Here is a 20946-nt window from a genome sequence, read left to right as displayed (position 1 = left end):
CCCGGTGAAACACCCTTAGGGCATCAACTATCCATCGCCTCATGTTTCTGAGGCACAGCCCGCCACTATGCGCATGAGACAGCGCCACATGTCATGACGTTTCCACCAGTTTCGCGCAAGGTGCTGTCTCCTCCACTTGTTCCGATAATAGAAAGACGGCAGAACACCCTAGAAGATCAATGATCATCACCAAGGCAAAAGTCATGGTCAGAAGATTTACATATTAGTCCGCGAAACGAGATCGAACCGGTGGTGCTAGCCAGAGGGCGAGAAGGATACGGCCCAGTGCGGGTGAACAGTTCCTGCATCGGTTCAGCTGAAACATCGCGTACCCGCCGCGGGAACCTCCCTCTCATTTCCGATCATGCTCTGTCGATGTTCTGGGCCCACGTTCATGTTCACGACGACGTTCTTTTCAACGGTCTAGATTGATGTTGTTTCTTCATCAGCTGAAAAACAAGGCCGTTGAAATGAGAAACAGATATCAACCGGGAACAAGATTGAGCAACGTAATGATATACAGGTCGCGTGAGCGAGAATACTGCCTCAACGACTTCAGCCATAGGCCGGTCCGTAGTGACGCCGCGACGCCGTTGTGCAAGCCTAAGGCACCTGCCGCCGAATATAGTGCAGGCATAACTTATGTACATGGAAGGTAAGGCGCAAAAATGCAATTCGCCTTCGAGACGCTCCTGACAATACAGTAACAAGCACGAATGCTTTCGCCCACCCTCTAGCGCCGCGTAGCCTCAATGGCTTTCTCCAGACCGACGATCCTCAAACTCTTGCCTCGGCCAAGTTTACCGCTCATCAAGCCAGCAGCGGGGATGAGCTTGTCGTCCCAGTGTCGGAACAGAACCTTCATGTCGCGAGGTACACCTTCTAGTACGACCGTGGTCACGGGCATGAACGGACGGTCTTCTTCCGATACAGCGAGCATGCCGTACGCTTGCGCGAACATCAGAGCCGTGGAGAATGCCGGGGCTTGTGTGCGAGACAAGGGACCAACGATACTGCAAAGGATTAGTGGACTGTGGCAGACATCTGCAATGACGGGGCAACTTACATGTACATCTCGAAGAACGCGTCAAGTACATATACGTTCTCCGGCTCCAGATCCCTCTGCGAGAAAGGCATAATCTCCTTGACCTCGGTCTTGACAGCACCGTGCGGCGTCTTGGGCGTAAGCGGCGTCTGTGGCCTCTGTTCAGCAGCGTTCCAAGACGGTCTCCGCAGCAGCGGTGCGAAAAAGGAGCTGCTCACCTGGAGTGCTTGGCCCCATCCTGCCGGTTGGCCGGTCGTTTGTTCAATCTTGTAGAGACGCACGCGGTACTTATCCGATGTGGCTTTGTAGCGCCAGTGGTCTGCTGAGCGTGGGATGGCAGGGCCCTTTGCTGGCACTTGCGAGGGAGGAAAGGTGTTGTTGAGGAAGGCTTGAGGTTCGGCACCCTCGTCGATCTCGTTGTAGTCGCCCGTGGGCGCAAGGTCCATGCCCATGAGGCGAGCACCGGACACCTCCTCAGCGGAACAGCCGCGACCCTTCCATAAGTATACCTTGCCGGTCGAAGTAGAGACGAGGTAGGGAAAGGCGGAGCATAGGCTCTTGAGAGAGTAATCTACTTCATCAAAGGCGAGGTGTCCGAGATGGCGACGGCCGCAAAGCATGAACTCTTTCGATCCCGGCTTTGCGCCACGACGTGTGATGACGATACCACCCAGAGCCTCAAAGAAGTTCGGTGTCTCTTGACCTTGACGGATGACTAGAAGTGTCCCTTGGTTCTGTCGTGCATGGTTCTTGGCGAAGAGTTGCACATCTTCCAGAGTAGGTTCGGGTACACCATTGCCAGCCCATAGGTACACGTCCGTGTGTCTTCCGCCCCTTGCATCACTATAGACGTGCGTGCACAAGTACATTGAATCTTGGAACAAGATGTGCTCTTCTTGCATAGGTATAGATGTAAGCCTCCCGTCACCGGTTACTTCTTGGATCTGCTTGCGTAATGTACGAATCTTCCCTGACGGACCAAGGTCAAGTGGTGGCGATTTTAGTGTGTACATGGTGTCTACGTTATCGGGAAGCTGGCCCTCAGTAACGGGCGCTTCATCAAAGAAGTCGGCAAACATCCCGTCGTGCTTTGGGATGGTTGGCGATACAATGGATGGCTCTGAGAATGGCCTGTTGGCGCTTCCTGGTGGTGACATAGGCGCGTTCTTGGGTAATTGAGGACTTGAGTCCCGTGACCGAGACGCGACAAATCCACCCAGACTTCCAAGGCTGAAGCCCAGGCCAACAGGCTTGGGCTTTGGTGGCAGAGGTTTCGATTCAGTCGGTGACTGTTGGCTGGGCTGTGGCGGGTTGGGAAGGGCCTTGGTTTCTGGCTCTGATGAGCGAACCAGTCCGGCGTCCTTCATCGCAGCTTGTTCGTCCGCTTGCGTTGGTAGCTTGATGGGGGACTTCACCCTTGTTGGAGCGGGTGATGAAGACGCCGACGACCTACCCCATAGCGTGGTGGCGCTCTTGACCGAGGAGAACGTCGTCTTCTCGGGCGAGGGCTCATCTTTAGCTGGTGATATTTCTACATTGGGTGTTGATATTTCTCTGAGTGGCGTTGATCTAGGACTCTCCGCTGCGGGTTTTGAAGACACTGTCTGCGGCAATGTCGGGAGGGGACGGGAGAATCGAGAATGCGATGTCGGTGTCGATGTGGGTGATGCGGACGTTGGTGTTTCGACTGGCTTTGGTAGTGGAGACTTCATCGGCGTGGTATGCGATCCAGAGACCCGTCTTTCAAATTCTTGAGATGTTGGCTTATTCGGTACTCTTGGTGATGATGGTTTCGGTGAGTTGATAGACTCGGGGCGTGGCGTCTTCGGGGTGGCTTGAGATCCAGATACTCTGCGGTCCAACTCCAGAGACTCTGGCTTTTTGGGGAGCTCCGGAGTGGAGGCTTTTCCGAAATTTCCGGAAGAGATGCGCGATGATTTGGCAGGCGTGGCAGGCTTATCAGTCGACGACTGTCTGACCGGCGTCCTGGCTACTGGTCGCTCCTCTGATTTTCCGTTAGTCTTGGAAACCTCGGAGCTAGGAAGGACATGCTCTGGTTTCACCAAAGGAGCAACAGCAGCAGTAGGTACCTTCTCTTGAGCCTTTTCCTCAACCTTGTCCTGAGCCTTGTCCTGAGTCTTTTCCGGTCCGGCAGTCGTGGATTTCGGCGCCCTTCGCTTCGGTCCGCGGGCGCGACCCTTGGTCATGTGTTGCAGCTCTGGGGCAGGTCCAGTCTTCTCTTCTTGCGCAGGCCTGGTAGGAGACATGTCTACCTCAGCACTTGATGTAGACTTGTTCGTCGCAAGAGGTGGTGGCCCTCGAGCGAGCATACCGGCTAATGCAGGGTTGAAGCGACCCGCGAGCTTGCCAGACATGGCTGGCTCTTTTGTCGTAGAGGATGCGGGCTGTGCTGGCTTATCATTCATGATGGCCTTGTTTGCAGCTAAACTCTTCCTCCTGACCAGAGCTTCTGGTATGGGTTCTGGTTCTTTCGGAGCGCCAGCCTTTGGGTCACTGTCTGCTCGGCTCAGGCCCTTTTTCTTTGCAATAGCTTCGGGTGTTGGAGGAGATGGTTTCGAAGCGCTGTCGGATCGCTTCAATGCCGAGCCCTCTTCCTGGGCCTTGTCAAAGATGGTGGATTTCCTCTTAATGAGGCTCTCCCTGAACTCGTCTTTCCGGACTGTAGGCTTGGGCCCACCAGTCACGTTAAGCGCGGTCTTCCCTCGTGTGATGTTATCCTTGAGCACGTCAGGCGCAACATAGTTCTTGGTTTCGGCCTTTCGTAGCCGGCCAAAGACGTTTTGCAACTCATTGACCTCGCCATCCTTCTTCGAATTGTCAGGCGGCGGTCGGCGTGGCTTCAACCCGGCGCGGAAGTCCTTCTTGGGTGGGGTTTTCGGCCTTGCCGCTGGAGACCCACGGCCTGTATCCTGTGTGAATCGCGATGCTACTGGCTTGGCTTCGGTGGGCGTTGCCGGCTGCTCAGCTGTTGGCGGCGGTGATTGCGATTTGGTAGGGGTAGGAGTGGGTGCTTCTACAGCAGCCTTTTCAGGGGCGTCCTTGACGACTTCAGGCTCAGCTGCCGCTGCTGGTGTCTCATTCACGAGCTTGGATTCCGACTTCTTGGTGAACAAGGGCTTCGGTGCCAATGCAGGTGTTGGGCTGGGTGACTGCTCCTTGACTGTCTCCATCTTCTTGGGCTCAGCAACTTCCTCCTTCTTGGGAGAATCGGGCCTGCGAAGACCGACGGGCTTCAGTTGTATGTCCTTGATGGGTGAGGTGCGACCAGACGATGGCTCTCCGAATGGGCTGCCTTTGCCCAGGTCAACACTACTGCGCTGTTGCTTGATGCGGTTGATCTCTGCCATCCACGCAGGCTGCGCCGGCGCTGCTTGCTTCGGCTTGGGCGACTCTGGCCTGCTCAGCGCGCTCTCCAGCCAAGTCGACTTTGTTGGGCTCCACCGCTTCGAGGGGCTCGGGGGCGAGAAGTCGTCGTTGAGTGCGTCCTTGTCGCTGAAGGTGGACGCGACGGACTTGGCTCGGCTGTGACGGTGAGGTAGGGCTGGCTTCACGAACTCGTCTTTGGGTGCGCTGTCTTTGTCGGCGCCCGTGATGGTCGCATTGCTATAGCTCGAGGCGGGACGCGAGGAGGACGAGGGTTCGATGGAGTTGTCTCTGCTCAGACTAGGTCGGTCGAGGCCGGAGAGTGAGCCGTAGCCTGTTATGGCACTTCCGCGGTTGCTCAGGGTAGAGTTTTGTCTGCTCAGGACTGGCGGTGTCTGGGTGCTCCACCGCTTGCTTACGCTATCGCTGCGCTTGAGCATGGCGCTTTGCACGAAGCCGCCCATGCCCTTGGTAGGCGAGGCAGATCGTTCCCGTTCGGGCGAAATCCTTCCTTGTGTCGGCGACATGGCAAGGGCGCGTGCGGCACGTTCGCTGTCCCCACCGTCGATCGAGGAGCCTTGTTCAGACGGCGGGGCGAACTTTTGGGAGTCGAGCGTTGGGAGAGGAGAGCGCCCCTTGGCGAGCGGCTCAGCATCGCCCCCTGATACCGATGTGTTGGTGGAAAAGCGGTTGCTCAGCATGGCGCTGCCGCGTACCGAGCCGCCGCGAGAGCCGGGCGAGCTGGAGCGTATGCTTTCGGCAGGCGGGCTGCTGACCTCGGGCTCTGTTGTAGACTCGCGTGACATGCCCGGCAGCTGCCTCCTGCCCGACACGGAGCCTGTCTCTGACGCCGCCTCGTCCTGGTTTTTCCTGTATGCCGCTGCGCCCCTTCCACTGTCCTGAGTCTGTCGGAAGAACGCTGGGTCCTTGGCACCTAACGAGGCTGCGATGGAGGTCCTGGAGGGATTGGCCTCGGGCGACGCTGGCGGCTCGGGCGTGTTGCTGGCTGACGGGCGCTCGGGGGACCGCGATGCGACTGACAGCGGCCGCCGTATGCTGCCGGACTTGGGCCTCTGGTTCCACGATAGGGTGCCGGAGCGCCCCAATGCGGCGGCGCTGGTGGCGGGCTTCTTGGGCTCGGTGTCGTCGAGGGCGGAGGGCGTGGGCGAGCTCGTGAGGCGCTGCAGCGAGTCGTCGCGGGCGGCGTCTTGACTGGGCGGGCTCATGGCGGGCGTGGGCGTGCTGACAGCCTTTTCCTGCACCGTTCGGGGCGTGGCAGCTTGAGAGCGCGGGGACTGGGGCGTATATGGCTTGTCGGGGGAGATGGAGCGGGCTCGCTCTGTTTGGGTCAACAGCCGTCGTGAACTCTAACGGGCATAAAAACAAACCTGCTCTGCGCGCTAGTCGCTCGCTGCGGCCCTGTATCAGCTCCTCCTCGAGCTTCTTGACGCGCTCGGCATCTTCGCGGTCCCGCTGGTCGCCCAGCCGTTGAATCCGCTGCACAAACTCGGAAGGATCGATTTCCCTCTCGTCGGACGCCATGGTGCTTGTGGGCGACGAGAAAGACAGGCTATCACAGGCCAATGTGCGCTACGGGAGTTATGCGCAAGGATTGAAGCTGCTCGGCAGTGAGATGAATCCCAGGCGGATCTGGGAGCTAGACGGTCGTTAAATTACTTTGACTCGGTTATGTCATTCCTAGCCAGAGTGCTCGGGTATGTTTCAGATGCGATGTCGACGTAAGCCCGCGGACAGGTAGCACCAAATGAGCGAATGATAGAGAGAAGCAGCGAGATAGAGGGATGCAGGTCGTCCAGACGGCCTCGATGGCTGTTTGTTTATACCATCGACGTCCAGCTGCGGCCGGTCGACGCCAGCTCCACACTTGGGCGGTTGGAGCTTGTCATTCGACTACCGCTATACTACCCGCATCCAGCCTTTGGGCTGCCGTGACCCTGGCACCGCGATGCATGCCGACAAGCATCAATACAAGAACAGTCGCGCCTTTGCATCCTGCACCACCCACTCCAGCCCCTCCTGCAAGTTCATTCCCGTCATGGCGCTGCAGGCCATAATGTGCCATTTGTGTGTCTTGATGGCGTCGAGTCGCAGTCCCTGTACGCCGCCGTCAGCATTGGCCCGCCAACCAGGCTCAACATCTTCCTAAGCCCTCACCCACCTCGCGAATCTCGTCTTCCGTCATGGACCCCGGCACATCGCTCTTGTTTCTGAACACAAGCAGACTGGCTCCAGATAAACGCTTCTTTTGTTAGCTCGTAACGCTTGGGAGGGTTCATGCTTGTGCAAACCTCTTCCAGCAGCAACCCCGCCAATTCCTGTCGACAATCGTCTATCCGCTCGCGGTCAGTCGCATCGACAACCCAGATGAGCGTGTCAGTCTTCTCAAAATAGTTCTTCCAGTACGTCCGCAATGTCTTCTGGCCACCGACATCCCCTGTGCTGTTAGTACACGCTTGCGAGGGAACAACCAGGTGCAGTACATATATTGAGTTTGTAGCTGTTCCGTCAGTCTCATCAGGCGGCCAAGGTTTGTCATACGTACCCGTCATACTCGATCGTCTTGATGATGAAACCAAGCGTAGGGCTGACACTGTTCACATCCTCGTTCATGATCTTCTTCACGATGGTCGTCTTTCCCGCATTGTCAAGCCCACTGATGCAGTGAGCCTCCGATCTCGCAAAAACTTTTGGAATACGCACAGCATCAAGATTCGCATCTCCTTGTCCTTGAGACGCGCCTTCCGTAGTATTGACAGCATTTTGTGCGTTTCACTTTCCGAGTTCTGTCTGTCTGTCAGGCAGTCAGTCGAGTAAGTGCGGAGCTCGTCCCTTCATCGGCTAAACTGTTTACGGACACTTGCATCTGCCCAGGTGACGGTATTGCATGCTAAAGCAACAACACCGTTATCACGTCGCCTTTCAGCAATCTCAGATATCTTCATCCCGCCTTCCATTTTCTATCAGTGAGTTTATTCTGGAAAATGGCTTAGGAAATATCGTCTAATTATCCGTTCGTCTATTTCATTAGATGTATAATCATTTACTGTCTCATAATATTGTGTACCTAGATGCGTCTTCATGCCGCATTGGTAACTCTTTCCGTAATGTTCTGTCTTTATTGTGGCTGCCTGCTTTTCTCGGTAGACACTAGCGATAGACACGTGGGATGTGTCATGACAAGGTAAAATTCAATGAGGAAAGAGGTGAGGTGAGGCGAAGCTGGCATGCTCTCGCCAAACCTATTAGGCAGACTCATCGCTAGAAAACCGTGACCCAGGCCTTTGCATGCTTCTACATCTCAAGGATATCTTCTTCTTTTTCATCTTGGTCGCTCCTTCTGCTCTCATCAGCATTGTTTGGGGTCCTCTCGTTCTCTTCCCAGTCAGAAGTGTCGGAATCCTGCATCATGAGCCGCACCGCGCGTAATTGGTGCCCGCGCAGCACACTGCCTCCGCTACCTCAATTGATCGAGCTGGAAGATGATATAGTCAAGGACGCTCAGGTCGACACGAAGCTCGCCAAAGAACCCATGACTTGGCAGCAGGAAAAGGACTTCGGAAACCTCTCGGTAAGTGAAGGCGCACCTCGCTTCCCGTACCGACATCATACCGCCCCAGAGTGACGGCTTATAAGTCTTGTCACTTGCGCCCAGTCTTACCACTTCACCAACTCTTACAACACAACTAACACACAACACTAGCTTAACAAGCCTCAATCTGGCCATCGTCACTGGGTGCCATTCGCGGCTGAGGAGAACGATCCCGTGCAACCAGACGACCCGGATAGCTGGCTAGCTCGGCAATCCGAATTCTCTAACGTACCCAAGCAACCGCGTCGAAACGGCCGTGGTAAGGCAGCCGCTCACCACGCTAGTACCGTCGAACCTGCCAACCTTACTTCTCCAACTACACCCCGCGCCACGGACCCAGAAAATAATCAGAAGCCGCCTAACAAGAGATCCCCGCGCAACAAGAAGAAGAAAACTGCCAACAACATGGCCGGGCCATCCAACGGAAAAGCGAGTGTCTACGTCCCACCTCACCTCCGCAACCGCAGCTCTGCCGACGGTGGAAAGGCAGACTCTGCCCATGACAGCGGTGTTGCTGTCAACGGATCGCGTTCTACGTCCAATCAGTCGAAGCTAGCGATAAACAGCAAGCCTGATCTTATCTCGTAAGTCTACCATCGCGCGCCTCGATGCCGTGACAAACGTCATACAATCTAGGTTTACTAACACCTTTGCAGCAACGGTGCGAATCATCAGCAAGATTCGTCTTCTTCCTCACCAACAACGTCGGGCGGCAATGGAAAGAACGGGCAGCGTGGATCTGCGATGCCAGAGCCCACCACCTACAACGGCTGGGACCAGCCCAAGGCTGAGTCTCCACCCACTACCAAAGCTCCGGGAAATCCACGATGGCCTCGAGGTCCACAGCCTTACAAGAAGACAGTCTGGCCCAAGACAAAGGATATGAAGTATATACCCTCAAGCAGCGACAGTGATGGTGGCATCAGCTTCAGGTCCAACAGCAATGGAGACCCAGATTACGACATCAAGAAGCTGACAGACTGGAATGGTCACTGGCTGCCCGCCCCTGAGACATGGATTGGACGCAAAGGTCATGCAGACCGTCATTTTGGCGCCCACATAGAGCGATGGTTTAACGCAACCCCTGGCGAAGCTGAGGTCCAAGTGTACCTCCCACCTAACACGTTCACCCTCGGAAAAGAAGTTGCACCTCGCTACTGGCTAGAGGTAAAGGTTGAGGGCGACAACCTTAGGGTAAACTGGCAGAAACTTGTAACAACGAAGTCCAAGCCTGAACTTGTGGACAAAAACGATCTCATCGACTACTTACCTTGGTGGGAGCTTTACGAGGATATCATCTATGAGGAGACCATCGATGTCGATGGCAGCCAGGACCAGAAGCGCCTCACACACGCGTCCAGCTATCTTCACGCTCTCAAAGCTCCAGATTTTAGGGTTGACCCGGAAACGAATGAACCTCATCAATTAGCTTCCGCCGAAGCCAAAGTTCAGGCATTAAAGAAGCATAAAGAGGACAAGTATCGCAAAACGATGGCGAAACGGAACCGTCCCATACCAGAGTCAAAGGCCCCTGTTCAACCAATCGTGGACCGTCGCTTGCGCCCTGAAGCCAACATATATATTCGACCCATTCAGGCGATGGATGTCCGGGGCATCGCAGTAAGTTGGATATCCTAAATTGCATCAGAAACACATGTCCTGCTAACACCAATTATAGGAGATCTACAACTTTTACGTCAGGGATACCATCTTCGCAAACGAGTTCGACGAACGTACTGTGGCTCAAATCGCTGCGAGAATCACGGATATTACCAGCGCAGGCCTCCCATATCTAGTAGCCGTCTCCAAGAGCAACCAGCACCGGGTCGACCCGGGCTATGTCAACGAAAAGATAGTCGGTTTCATCCACCTCGACGACTTCTGTGGTCAGGCGACTCTATACCGCTACACGTTCGAGATGGAGTTGTTTGTCCACCCAGGGTTCGTTTCCAAGGGAATCGGCAAGTGTCTCGTGGATCGACTCTTGGAGATGGTCGATACCAGCTATCGCGCCCGTGGTGGATACGAGTACGTCAACAACTTCGACTATCTCAAGACAGGGCCGTCAAGAGTTGTCAAGACCATCTTGCTCAACGTTCACCACGAGAACGGCGACGATTTGGATGCTGATTGGCGAGGCAAGTTTTTAAGCGGTTGCAAGTTCATCCGAGTTGGTAGATACCCGAGGATGGGATACAAGCATGACAAGGTTATCGACGTCTCGACCTTTGCGCATCATACCAAAGAGGACATCGATCCGAGCGCTCGTCCCACTGTCGCGGGCTAAACATGGTCGTACATGTTACTATCAATGACAAGTAAGTTGTCCCTGCTCACACAAGATCTCAAACACTGACATCGCAGCTGCAAGACGATTTCGCCGTAGCGTCAATCCTCGAGTACTCAATCCACGTGGACCAGATGAGCGAGCATCCTCCTGCATTTCAAAAGTGTTTTACCAGATTGTTCCTTTTTGTTTTGCGTACTGCGAATTCACGGTGGGGGATGCGTCATCCTGATGATGAAACGTAGTTTGCTTCTTGCTCCTGGCCATCCTTGTGTGTCGTGGGAACACTTGCATCTGGCGGAGTTTTGTGCACATGGACATCAACGGAAGACAGGTTCCGCGCGGTGCTCTCAGTGCCTGCTACCATGCTCACTATACCACATGGTCTTTCCTACGAAAATTGGATCTCTACTCTCAAGTATGGATCCCTCGATTGATGCAATTATCGCGGTGATGCCGTGAACCTCCTTGTCGCGTACCGTACCCCACCAAAAAGCCAGGGAGCGCGTCAAACCTCCCCACCCATGACAAGTGACGTCACAACCACCCCGAAGCTTGGAAACGCGCCGCGCCGCGTAACCTGCGCAACTAACATAAAGCCGTTGCGCTCAAGACCCTTAGGCAACTAAATCCATAAACTCCTAGCTTCTACCGCGTTTTCACATTCTTGGAATAAACAAACAAAACAGACCTATACACATTTACAGTAACTGGAACGCACAAGCCGAAATCGTTCATCATGTCAGACAAGGAAGAGCCGCAGCAACAGCACATCCAGACTGAGCCCCAGAATGACGAGCAAGAGGAGAAGAAGGGCTCTGGAGGTCTTTTGAGCAAGGTCGGAGACCCTATTGGTACGTCTTCTCTCCCTCTCTCCTCTCACCCAAATCACCACCAGCACCACCACACCTCCCACCACAACTTACTCCAACCCAACCCCCCTCTAACCCTCCCGTCCAGGCAACGTCCTAGGCACAGCCCTCCGCCCCCTCGGCGCGCCCCTCGAAAAAGGCGTAACAGGCCCCCTCGGCAACGCCCTCGGCGGCACCACGCGTCCCGCACTCGGCCCCCTCATGGGCCACGAAGAAGAAAAGTCTGAGCTGCTGGGCGGCCAGAACAAGGATAGCTATGAGAGTAAACCCGAGAGTATTGCGGGCAAGGAGCAGACGGGGCAGAATCCGCTGGGTCTGGATCAGACGGGGCGGTGGGGGTTCCAGGATGAGGATGGGGGGAAGAAATAGGTTATAGGTGATGGGGAAGGGTGCTTATGTTCGGGATTGTGGTGTTTTAGTAGAGAATTGTTTGGGTATATTTCTTAAAAAAATTGTCAAAACTCCACAGGTGTAGTGCTTGAGTGTTAGAACATCTCGCTCATCCCGCTCTCGCCTAACACGCCCTCTTCGTACAGACTCTGCTCCCGCTCTTCGCCTTCTCGATCATCATGTATATCTTCCCTCCCCCCTTTCCCTCTGAATGTATCATCGAGCCCTTGTACCGTCCCTACACTATCCCCAAACTCATCTTCCTCCATCCTTTCTTCCTCCCTACTGTCCCCGTTCAACTCAGGTATCGGCGTCCGCCCAGTGAGTATATCGAACAAACTGTCGTCTGACTCCTCCTGCTCATCCTCATCATCACGCTCAAAGCGCAAGATCTTATCTTTGCCCTCAGGCCACACCAGTACATGGGCCTGCTGATGACCGAATACGAGTGCGGGTTTCTTGTCTGGCGAGGTGAAGAGCCAGGTTGTAGACCAGCGGGGTGGTGCTGAGCCCGCTGGTTTGCTGATTTGCGAGGACAAGGTGAGAATAGCTGGGGGATGTTGGAAAGAGGATTGGTGGGCGGATGTGGAATGAGAACTGGAGGATGAGGGTGAGTGAGAGGTCGCGGCTGTGTAGAGGTATACGGTGGGTTCGTCTTGGGTCGTCTGAATGAGCAGACGGTTTGGATCTGTGGGGTGCCAGAGCAGGTTCTTAACTGGACTGTATTGAATTATTATGCACCGAGGTCGGAGGATGGTTAGATCCCAGATCCAGACTGTGCAGGGTGTACTATCGTCCCGTGTGGCACATAGCGTGCCGTCTGCGTTAAAGGTCAACATGCCGATACCCTGCTTCATGAGTCCGGTTTCGTTCTTCTCTAAGGCTGCTTTTGGAGGTGTGACGGGCTGCTGCGAGGTTGCGAAGCTACGGTTGCCCTGGCTGTCGACATGTTCGCTGTATACAGGCGCGCTGGGCACGTCGATGACGGGTGTGTGGTCCAGGAAAACAACCGGGGCGAAGGTTCGTGTAGAGAGGATACGGACGCGACGGTCCCAGCCACCGACAGCTAGACATTCGTTCCCAGGCACCCATTCGAGCGTCTTGATACCCAAGCCTTCCACATCCCACTCGCTGACGTCGTCTGAGGGTTCCCGGGCCATGGCGCGATACAAATGTCCGTCGGCAGTGTAGATGTGGAGTTTGTAGCCGGCAGAAGCTGCGTCCCAGACTGCTAGCCAGCGACCGTCGCGACTCCATCTCAGCCCTGCCGCATCGCTTGTCGTAAGCTCGACGCGATTGACAACCTTGTATGTGCCTGGAGCCAGGAGCAACAGGATATCAGCGCCTGCTGCACGACATAGCAGTGCCAGAACACCGCCTCTTCGTCTTCCACCTCTTGAGTCTGTATCCTCTCCAGGCCGGTAGCCCCACCCCTTTCCGTCTTTGCCTACAAATTTCGGGTCGCGTATCTCTACGGCCCTGCCAGTCTTGAGACACCATATCTTGGCACATGCGGTGAAGTCGCTCCAGACAATGACTTCATCCTCGTTCGCGCCAAACTCGGCATGCACGTTCTTGCCCATGCCGCCCGAGCCATTGCTGATCACGGCGTTCCACTTCTCGTCGCGAAGATCGTATACGCGCGTTGTATCGTCGTCGGAAATGAGGACGCGGTTCGAGCATGGCCGCGGTGTGCGTGAGGATCGACGGGGTGGTGTCGAGTTGGGTGAGGGTCGCGACGTGGACGAGGCCAGCGGCGGTAGGGTAGGTGCTGACCAGGCGATTCTCGAGTTTCTAAGATCATGACTTGAAGGTATCGCTATACTCCGCACGATTTCCAACGTGGTAAGACAGCGTATCTGCAAGCGCGCGCCATTGAGGCATGCGACGTGTGTCGCGGTCGGTGATGGGACGGAGGCATTGGTCGCTGGCACTGATCAGTAACTGCCGAGGCTTAGGACCTTCGCGTTCATGCTCACACTTGAATTGCGGGGTTACGACGATGTCTTCCATCGTCAGAACAGTCTTATCAAGCATGCGACGAGAATGTTTGGATTCGGTAAACAAGGGCAAGTGCGGATGCAGGCCAATGGGAGTCCAAAGACGCCGCAATTAGCGTGGTTTCGGGCCTCGAAGCTCAGTGCTGCGGGCGGTCAAATCGCGGAAACCCACACGTTCACTCAAGCGAAGCCGCTCAGAAAGCAAGACCTCTTTCATTATACCAGAGAATCTTTTCTTGTTCCAATCATAACCGTAACAGCAACGAGGGTATCGGCATGCACTCCAAGTCGACTAAGAAACGCTCCAAAACACGCCATCAATCGTCCTGGGTATACTTTAGATGCAGTAGATCCAATCTCAGAACCCAATCATACTGTGTAGAAGTGGAAAAGGAAATAAACCAAACGCTTGCTTGCTAGATCGCTCAATCCAAATCGTCCATCTTCATTATCATTGTCGCGTCAGGGTCGCTCATGTCTGGTACACTGGCGCCTTGATCAAAATGCTCTTGCCGCGAATCTGTACAAAGACACCAGCGGCCATACGCACACGTGGTGGCGGCGCTTCGTCCTTTGGTCCACCAGAGCTACCCGGCGGATGTTGCGTAAGACTTTGCTGGCTGCCACCTTGACCGAGCGACGATTCCCGCTTGCCCAGAGTAGCAGGAGAAGCCGTCGGCTTCTTTGACCCACCAAAACCGAACATGCCGCGCTTCTTATCTTCTCTTGGTGGTTGGCTTCCCTGTAGCTGTGCTTGCTCTTGTTCTGCTAACGACATGTTGTCGTCAGGTCTGGAAGCCATGCTTCTGATCGAAGCTCTGTCGGCATCGTCCCGCTCCACGATGGGTGCCGTCAGCGCGGGGATGCCGGACTCAATCTTCATGAAATCGGTAACGATGCTATGATCAGGATAAAAGTACTCGATGTGTACTTCACGGCTTTCAAGGGGCAAATGTTGTGCAATGCTAATGGCGAGTTCGATGATCATAGGCACACCTCCATTGAGATCTGGAGGCGCAGGGTCATTCAAGTGCATTTGGAGGAACGCAATCAGCTTCTCGTTAAGTGTTTCGGTGAGCGCCTCGCGATTGGCTGTGGCCTGTGGTGCTCTCAAAGTGTCTGCAAGGCCCTCCAGTGTGGCCAGCCGCCAGTTGATAATCTTGGCAGCGAGCGTGTCTTCATCCTCGGCGCTATGACACGGCGGCGAGAACTTGCGGATGTTGGAGACGATTGACTGCAGTTGCGTCGAAAAGCCCGGCTCGAGGTCTGGGTGGAAGTACTTTTCGAATATGTTCTCCACCAGCCACTGCGAAATGACAGCGCGGCCGATAGCCGTCATTTCTTGCTTGCCTGTCTCGACAGCTGTCTTGTTGACCACCTTGTGTAGCCACGTAGGTATACTCTTCCAGTCTTTGCGAATTGAGAAGGACAGCTGTGCTATCAATCCGTCCAATCGATTGAAGCGTGTTGCATATTCGCTGTCATCCCAGGATGTACGAGACAAAGACAAACGCTGGTTTGCGAGAGTGTTCTGTAGCTGATGGACCTGTGATTGCTGCTCGAAAAAGTATCGCTTGACCTTTTGGTACTTTTCGCCTGTATTGTGTTAGATGCAATCGGCTCGTCCAAAGAGAATGCACTCACGCAAGACATCGTGCTCTTTTTGTAGCTTCTCGATTTCCTCCTCTGACATATCGGCGACAGATGTCCTCGGCGGTGGCGTTGCCCGTCCCATTTCTGAGACCTGCTGGGGCTGCTTCTCACCGCGGTATGGCTGTCCTTGCGAAGCTGTTGGAACGACGTTAGCGTCGAATGTTGCCAGGCCCGGCGACACGGGCGGCTGACCGTGGGGCTGACCTTGAGCGGGAGGCTGTGAAAGCATGGACGACTCTCGCGACGTTGCACCCGGCTGTGGTTGGCTGCCATCGTTCGCTTTCCTGATGGTGTTCCTAGCACTGCTCTGAGCACTCGGCGCCATGCTGTCGTGCGCGTGTGGGGGTGTTATGTTGGTCGGTAGCAGATCGGACGACTGGGGATGCTGCGCGTCGTAGGTCTGGTGGGACGGCGGCTGGAGGGGAGACGGCGGGGCGAGCTGGTGGGACGAAGGGGGACGGCGCTGCGATTCGATCGACTGGGCCTCTTGCGCGATCTGAGGATGCTGGCGAGACGCCTGTGGGGGCTGCAGGTCAATCTGCTGCTGCGAGGCTGGCCGGCCAGGTTGAGGCTGTTGCTGCTGGTCTTGATGCGGCTGAAGCTGCGACGCAAACTGCTGCGGATAAAGCGTGTTTTGCGGCGCGTTGTCTAGCGGCGAATGGCCCTGGGCCTGGAGTTTAGCTTGCTGCTGTTGGTACAGGTAGTAGGTTTGCTGGATGTCCTGCGAGACTGGGCCACCTTGCCCGTGCAGCTGAGCGTTCTGGAGCAGAGGGCTTGGCGCGGTTTGTGGGTTGAAGGCCTGGTAGTCGCCCGAGGCTTGTGGGTGCTGGACCGCTGGCTGGTAGCTCTGATACTGCTGTTGCTGTTGCTGTTGCTGGTGCCGTGGCTGCTGGAGACCCTGGCCCTGGTGTTGCTCAGGGCTGTATTGGTCTACCCCGCCTTGGGTCGAATAGCTGCCCTCCGTGCTTACCCTGTCAAGTGGGGGCCGATTGTACGCCTGCTGTTCCTGACGCGGCTGCGGCGCAAACTGCTGAGGCTGCGGCAGGTTCTGTTGGTACTGGATATCCTTGGGCGGTACCTGGGGCGTATCGTCTTTCTGCAGGAAGGGGTCGAGGTTGTCTTCGTCCTGCTCGTTCGAGGCGGGCAGATGGGAAGTCGACCCTTGGTGCTGGTGCCACTGCTGCACACGGCTCTCTTCCTGCGCCTGATACTCCTGCGCGCGGGGGTCGCTCTTCCGGACTGACTGTCGTCTGCCCAGGCCGTTCTTCTGTGCTTTGGCTTCCTGGTCTTTGTGCCCTTTGACTCCGGCTGCAATGCGACTGCGCAGCGATGGCTTCTTGGCTTCTGGCGTGTATGCAGAAGGTGCAGGCTGGGGCTGATAGGGGCCGCGATGAGGCGATTCAGCACCAGACACTGGCGCGGGGCCGGGTTGTTGCTGGTAAACCTGCGACGGCGAAGACTGACCCAGAGGGAGATGGGCACTCAACCTGTGACTCGTCGTGCGCTGAGGAAACTGTTCTCTATATTGGCCCTGTAGCGGAGCGCCAGTCGAGACCTGCTGTTGTTGCACAGGAGGCTGCTGAGCCTGTACAGGCGCCTGCTGGCTGTCTGAAGTATGGTATCGCTGCGCGGCGACGTGCTCGTTCACTGCCAGCGCTTGCCCGTCAGCGGCGCCGGCGATTGGGCGCCCAAATGCTTCCTTACCAGGTGGTACGGGCGAATGCTGCCCTGACGAGGAAATGTCGACAGATTGGTGCGACCGATTCGACTTGGTCCATGGAAAGTTAGGCATTGCAGTGTTGACAGCTTCAAGCTCCGCCTCAGAGCAGGTTGTCGATGGCGGGGCGGAGACGACGCGCTCAGCTAATAATAAAACGAGACTGAGCAACCATAGACTATACCCGGGTAAGACTGCATCGCGCGGTTGGACAGCTTTCCTCAAGTACAATGCATCGAGCTACATAGATGCACGGCGTAGGTGATCAGCCCAAGCCGCCGCACGTGCAGGCATGCGGAACTAATGGAATGACATGGAGAAGGCAAGACCAGTCCCGGTGCAGCTAACACCGGACCAAGTTGCTGATATCGCGAGCCGTGGCAGTGCTGCTATTGCCAATTCCCTGCCGGCTGCCTCTAACGCCTTTCTGCTGTTCAAGGCTTCCAAGGCGCAATCGACGTTTCGTCTTCCCCGTTCTGTGCCTGCACTCCCGCATCCCAGTGACACAGAAGACGACAGCAAACGTCGCTGGATCCAGATACATACACTGTGCCCATAGCCCGGCGGATGGAACCTGCAAACAAGAACGCCAAGTGGGGACAGCAGCTGTTAGTCTAGGCGGCGTTGCAAGCCCTCCTCTGCTCAACGTGCCTGAAGCTGCAGCCGCCCCTGCGTATCGCCTGGGGTATGCAAACTATACATATCGCGTCTCATTATTGTACACTGAATGTTTTGCTTTTCTTGTGCCATCGTGACATTTGCGACGTGTTCGAAGAGCTCAATGCCTAGAATGGCAGATTGCATCATCACTATCACGGACTATCTCAAAGCGAGCGGATCTGCATACGAGCCAGATGTGCATCATCTCGCTCCTGTTCCCTCAGCTCCGTAAAATGTCATGGGGCTATTTTTGGCGTCTGACATGTGCTAGCCGCGTTGGACTAGCTTGCCTATTGTTTCGGTTCTGATGCCTGTGTAAGGTTTCCTAAGCTTCCACGTTACACCACTTTCACACAAATCTCAACACAAGGCTGAGGTCTCGAAAAGCTGACCATCAGCCACTTCATGCACGCAATATAGCCAAACTCAATTGTCGGTCTCTCCGACACCTCACCGGCATTGACCGGACAACAAACGACGCGAACGCATGCCGGTGAGGCGGTTATGCACGCCTCCTTGGAGGTGCGTGGGGACTACTGTATGCGCAAGTGCGGCGCTGCAAGGAACGATCTCTGTATGAGACACCATTACGCGCTTCTCTTCTCGATCGTACTTCCAGTATTAGTGCAATGTTTAATCTACTCGCAAGCGGGTCTGCTAGGAGCTTACTCAGACCATAGGTAAAGCGAACCCCGATATTCGCACGCGCGCGAGTTGGTTATTACCGCAGTACTTCTCAACAAGAGCAGATTCTCAGTCGGTACCGTATGGATTGCAGAAGTTGTAGGCAGCTCGTCGTCACGGATCATCGCGCTACCACTGAATGACAACCAAAGTGTAGCCTTGTGATCTCGCACAAAGCGTCTGTAGGCAAACTTTGACTACGACTAAGTGAACTTTCAATCACTACGTAATGGGATTGCGCAATTCTCAGTTCCATTGCCCGAAACTTCTGCACTGAAACTTTACGAGCGTTGTCCTTACTACGACCACTTCAATACAAACTACAGGTTTCTCCAACCTTCTCTCTCGACCATGGCCGATCAACAGGTGTTCCGATTTCTCGATCTACCAACAGAACTGCGCTTGATGGTCTACAATTTTCTCCCGGTCAAGACGACACACCAAGTCGTTCGTACCAACGATTTTGCTTTCTGGTTCAACAACTCTCATTATCACTCTACTCACTTACCTGAGCGTTTTCTCGAAGAGGGAGCACATTTCCAGACTCCCTCCTCGAAATGGCCTGTATACTCCATGACGATAGTTTCCAAGAAGGTCCCCGGCCTAGCTATCCTCGGTACCAGTCAAAAGATCCATCTAGAAGCTGGTGAAGTGCTACATCCAAAGTTACGAGCCATCAGCAAATTGCCAGCACAGATTATCGTCAACAGTATCTCTCTGGGCAGTTTCGCCATGGTTGATGTGGTGACTCGACTGTCATACGCAAACACAACCTATTGGACCAACAAAAGCCGTCTCCTAGACTGGCGCGTAGCAGCACCTGAGTTGCGCCCAGGAAACGAACCCAGATCTCGACCCGTTCACGTAGCCATACTGAATTCGTTCCTCGACCGAGACACAGCCGACGCATCGACAGACAACTTTAGAATGCAGTGCCTGCGGAATTGCTTCTATTGGTCACTTAGACATGAATCAGCCATACATGCTGCGAGCTGCCCTACAGATGGCTCCTTCCCGCACATTGACCAGCATTTACATCTCCGTATGGCTGGATTGACTTCGCAGGAGGAAAAGGCTTACGACATATTTCGACCTCTGGACCGTGAAAGTTTTGGAAGATGCTGTCGTTGCAGGTCTACCTCGCTCATCGACGGCGGTGAGATCATTGGTGAAGTGGAATGGGAGGACAAATGGGCAGAACATGAGAGCTGTCAATAAGGGCTATGGTCGTCGGACAACAAAGAAGAGAAGTAGTCGCACACATGGGGAGGCCGAGCTGGATACTACTACTCAATTCTGGCGCCGAACCAATCGATAACAATGGACGCTGAGAACGGAATCTGAAAAGAAACTCGAGAACGACATTCGTAGAAGTATCAGTTGCGTCACACAATACACTAATCTCAAAGTAATCTCACCTTCACTTCTACTTCGGGTCTGTGCGCTCACTGACTGTGCTGCGCCTAACAGGCACTCGTTTTCCGTTCGTAACTCTCACCACACCGCATCAATACATTACCCAAGTTGACCCAGGGACCGCAATCTCCAGCGACCGAACGAGGTCTCTATACGCCGAAGTCATGAAGGTATCAACCACCGACCTACCTCCGCCTCAGACTGTCACAATGGAGACATCAGAACAGCCACGCCGCCCATTATCCACGCTACTATACCCAAAAACCGCGGAAGCGCCATCAGCATACGAAACATCACCCCAACTCCCGGCAATCCCACAAGAACCTGAGGCGCCACCATACCCACCTTCACCACCGTCCAAAGCGCATCAAGAACACCCAACACCACCCTCACCACCAACCTCCCCACCCCTCATCGTCATCCACCCCGTCACAGAACCCACTTCACCAACCTCACCCTTCCCAGACACCCTCCCACCGCGCCCCCAACCCACACAAAACGGAACGCTCATCTCCCGCCTCTTCAAGCGCGCACCCGCCCACCCCGATGACATAGAGCTCGGGTCCCTTCCGCGCGGACACACACCAGAGACTCCTGTTACGGATGCGGAGAAGGAACGGGAGTACAGGAGGAATAAGGTATTGTTCATTTATATGGTTTGGGGGGTGCTTCTCGTGCTTACGATATGCGGGATGGTGGTTGGGGCGCAGATGTATAGGGGGAAGGTCGATGGGTCGGGTGGTGGTGAGAAGGTTAATAACTTTGAGGTTAATAACTTTGAGGTTGTTGATGAGAATGGGGATGTGGTTGGGGGTGGAGGGGGAGGATGATGGTAGTGGTGGGTTGAAAGAAAGTGATACAAGAGTTGAAGAATAGAAAAAGGTGTGAACAATTGTCACTAATCAAGGGAGCATATAGCTACCGTAAGTGTTGGAATAGACAAGATTAATATGAAGGATATAACGATGAAGATTGGCTAGAGTTTCACGAAGACGTGGTGCGAGAAGGTTATGCAAGATATGCTTCGTCATATGGATCCGCCTATGAGAAGTTAAAGAATGTACTCAATGTCAATTGATTACTCGCGTGGCCTTGAACGGCAGTAGTTCGAGTTCAAGTGTCTTCAGACCTACTCCTGGTTCTGTGTCACCTTCACTATCTCGCTTACTCAATCTGTCTTTGCTAGCTCGACTCCGACTGACCAACAGCAGACCACTCCACTCGCTGT

The 20946-nt window shown here is 54.8% G+C and overlaps 8 protein-coding genes across 8 annotated transcripts; 4 read left to right on the top strand and 4 right to left on the bottom strand.

The window, feature by feature from the left end:
* Positions 1–733: 733 nt before the first annotated feature.
* J4E88_005704 (uncharacterized protein) lies at positions 734–5971 on the bottom strand (the record flags this gene model as incomplete). Its single annotated transcript, XM_049399338.1, has 3 exons — positions 734–1013; positions 1067–5768; positions 5818–5971. 3 exons carry the CDS (start codon positions 5969–5971, stop codon positions 734–736), a joined length of 5136 nt encoding a protein of 1711 aa, XP_049255129.1.
* Positions 5972–6412: 441 nt separating this feature from the next.
* On the bottom strand, positions 6413–7209 carry J4E88_005703 (uncharacterized protein; the record flags this gene model as incomplete). Its single annotated transcript, XM_049399337.1, has 5 exons — positions 6413–6544; positions 6609–6689; positions 6739–6889; positions 6993–7103; positions 7151–7209. The coding sequence occupies 5 exons, from the start codon at positions 7207–7209 to the stop codon at positions 6413–6415; spliced, it is 534 nt and encodes a 177-aa protein (XP_049255128.1).
* A 647-nt stretch (positions 7210–7856) lies between these two features.
* On the top strand, positions 7857–10326 carry J4E88_005702 (uncharacterized protein; the record flags this gene model as incomplete). Its single annotated transcript, XM_049399336.1, has 4 exons — positions 7857–8018; positions 8151–8623; positions 8696–9659; positions 9718–10326. The coding sequence occupies 4 exons, from the start codon at positions 7857–7859 to the stop codon at positions 10324–10326; spliced, it is 2208 nt and encodes a 735-aa protein (XP_049255127.1).
* A 739-nt stretch (positions 10327–11065) lies between these two features.
* Positions 11066–11567, top strand: J4E88_005701 (uncharacterized protein; the record flags this gene model as incomplete). Its single annotated transcript, XM_049399335.1, has 2 exons — positions 11066–11180; positions 11287–11567. The coding sequence occupies 2 exons, from the start codon at positions 11066–11068 to the stop codon at positions 11565–11567; spliced, it is 396 nt and encodes a 131-aa protein (XP_049255126.1).
* Positions 11568–11683: 116 nt separating this feature from the next.
* On the bottom strand, positions 11684–13625 carry J4E88_005700 (uncharacterized protein; the record flags this gene model as incomplete). Its single annotated transcript, XM_049399334.1, is given in 2 exon segments — positions 11684–13382; positions 13396–13625. 2 exon segments carry the CDS (start codon positions 13623–13625, stop codon positions 11684–11686), a joined length of 1929 nt encoding a protein of 642 aa, XP_049255125.1.
* Positions 13626–14060: 435 nt separating this feature from the next.
* On the bottom strand, positions 14061–17033 carry J4E88_005699 (uncharacterized protein; the record flags this gene model as incomplete). Its single annotated transcript, XM_049399333.1, has 2 exons — positions 14061–15184; positions 15233–17033. 2 exons carry the CDS (start codon positions 17031–17033, stop codon positions 14061–14063), a joined length of 2925 nt encoding a protein of 974 aa, XP_049255124.1.
* Positions 17034–18653: 1620 nt separating this feature from the next.
* J4E88_005698 (uncharacterized protein) lies at positions 18654–19520 on the top strand (the record flags this gene model as incomplete). Its single annotated transcript, XM_049399332.1, has 1 exon — positions 18654–19520. One exon carries the CDS (start codon positions 18654–18656, stop codon positions 19518–19520), a length of 867 nt encoding a protein of 288 aa, XP_049255123.1.
* Positions 19521–19927: 407 nt separating this feature from the next.
* Positions 19928–20548, top strand: J4E88_005697 (uncharacterized protein; the record flags this gene model as incomplete). Its single annotated transcript, XM_049399331.1, has 1 exon — positions 19928–20548. One exon carries the CDS (start codon positions 19928–19930, stop codon positions 20546–20548), a length of 621 nt encoding a protein of 206 aa, XP_049255122.1.
* Between the last annotated feature and the right edge of the window lie 398 nt (positions 20549–20946).

The sequence above is a fragment of the Alternaria novae-zelandiae genome (assembly GCF_023758075.1).
Source record: "Alternaria novae-zelandiae strain BMP 2774 chromosome Unknown scaffold_10, whole genome shotgun sequence".
Taxonomy (NCBI): Eukaryota; Fungi; Ascomycota; class Dothideomycetes; order Pleosporales; family Pleosporaceae; genus Alternaria; species Alternaria novae-zelandiae.
This window is presented reverse-complemented; position numbering and strand designations above follow the sequence as displayed.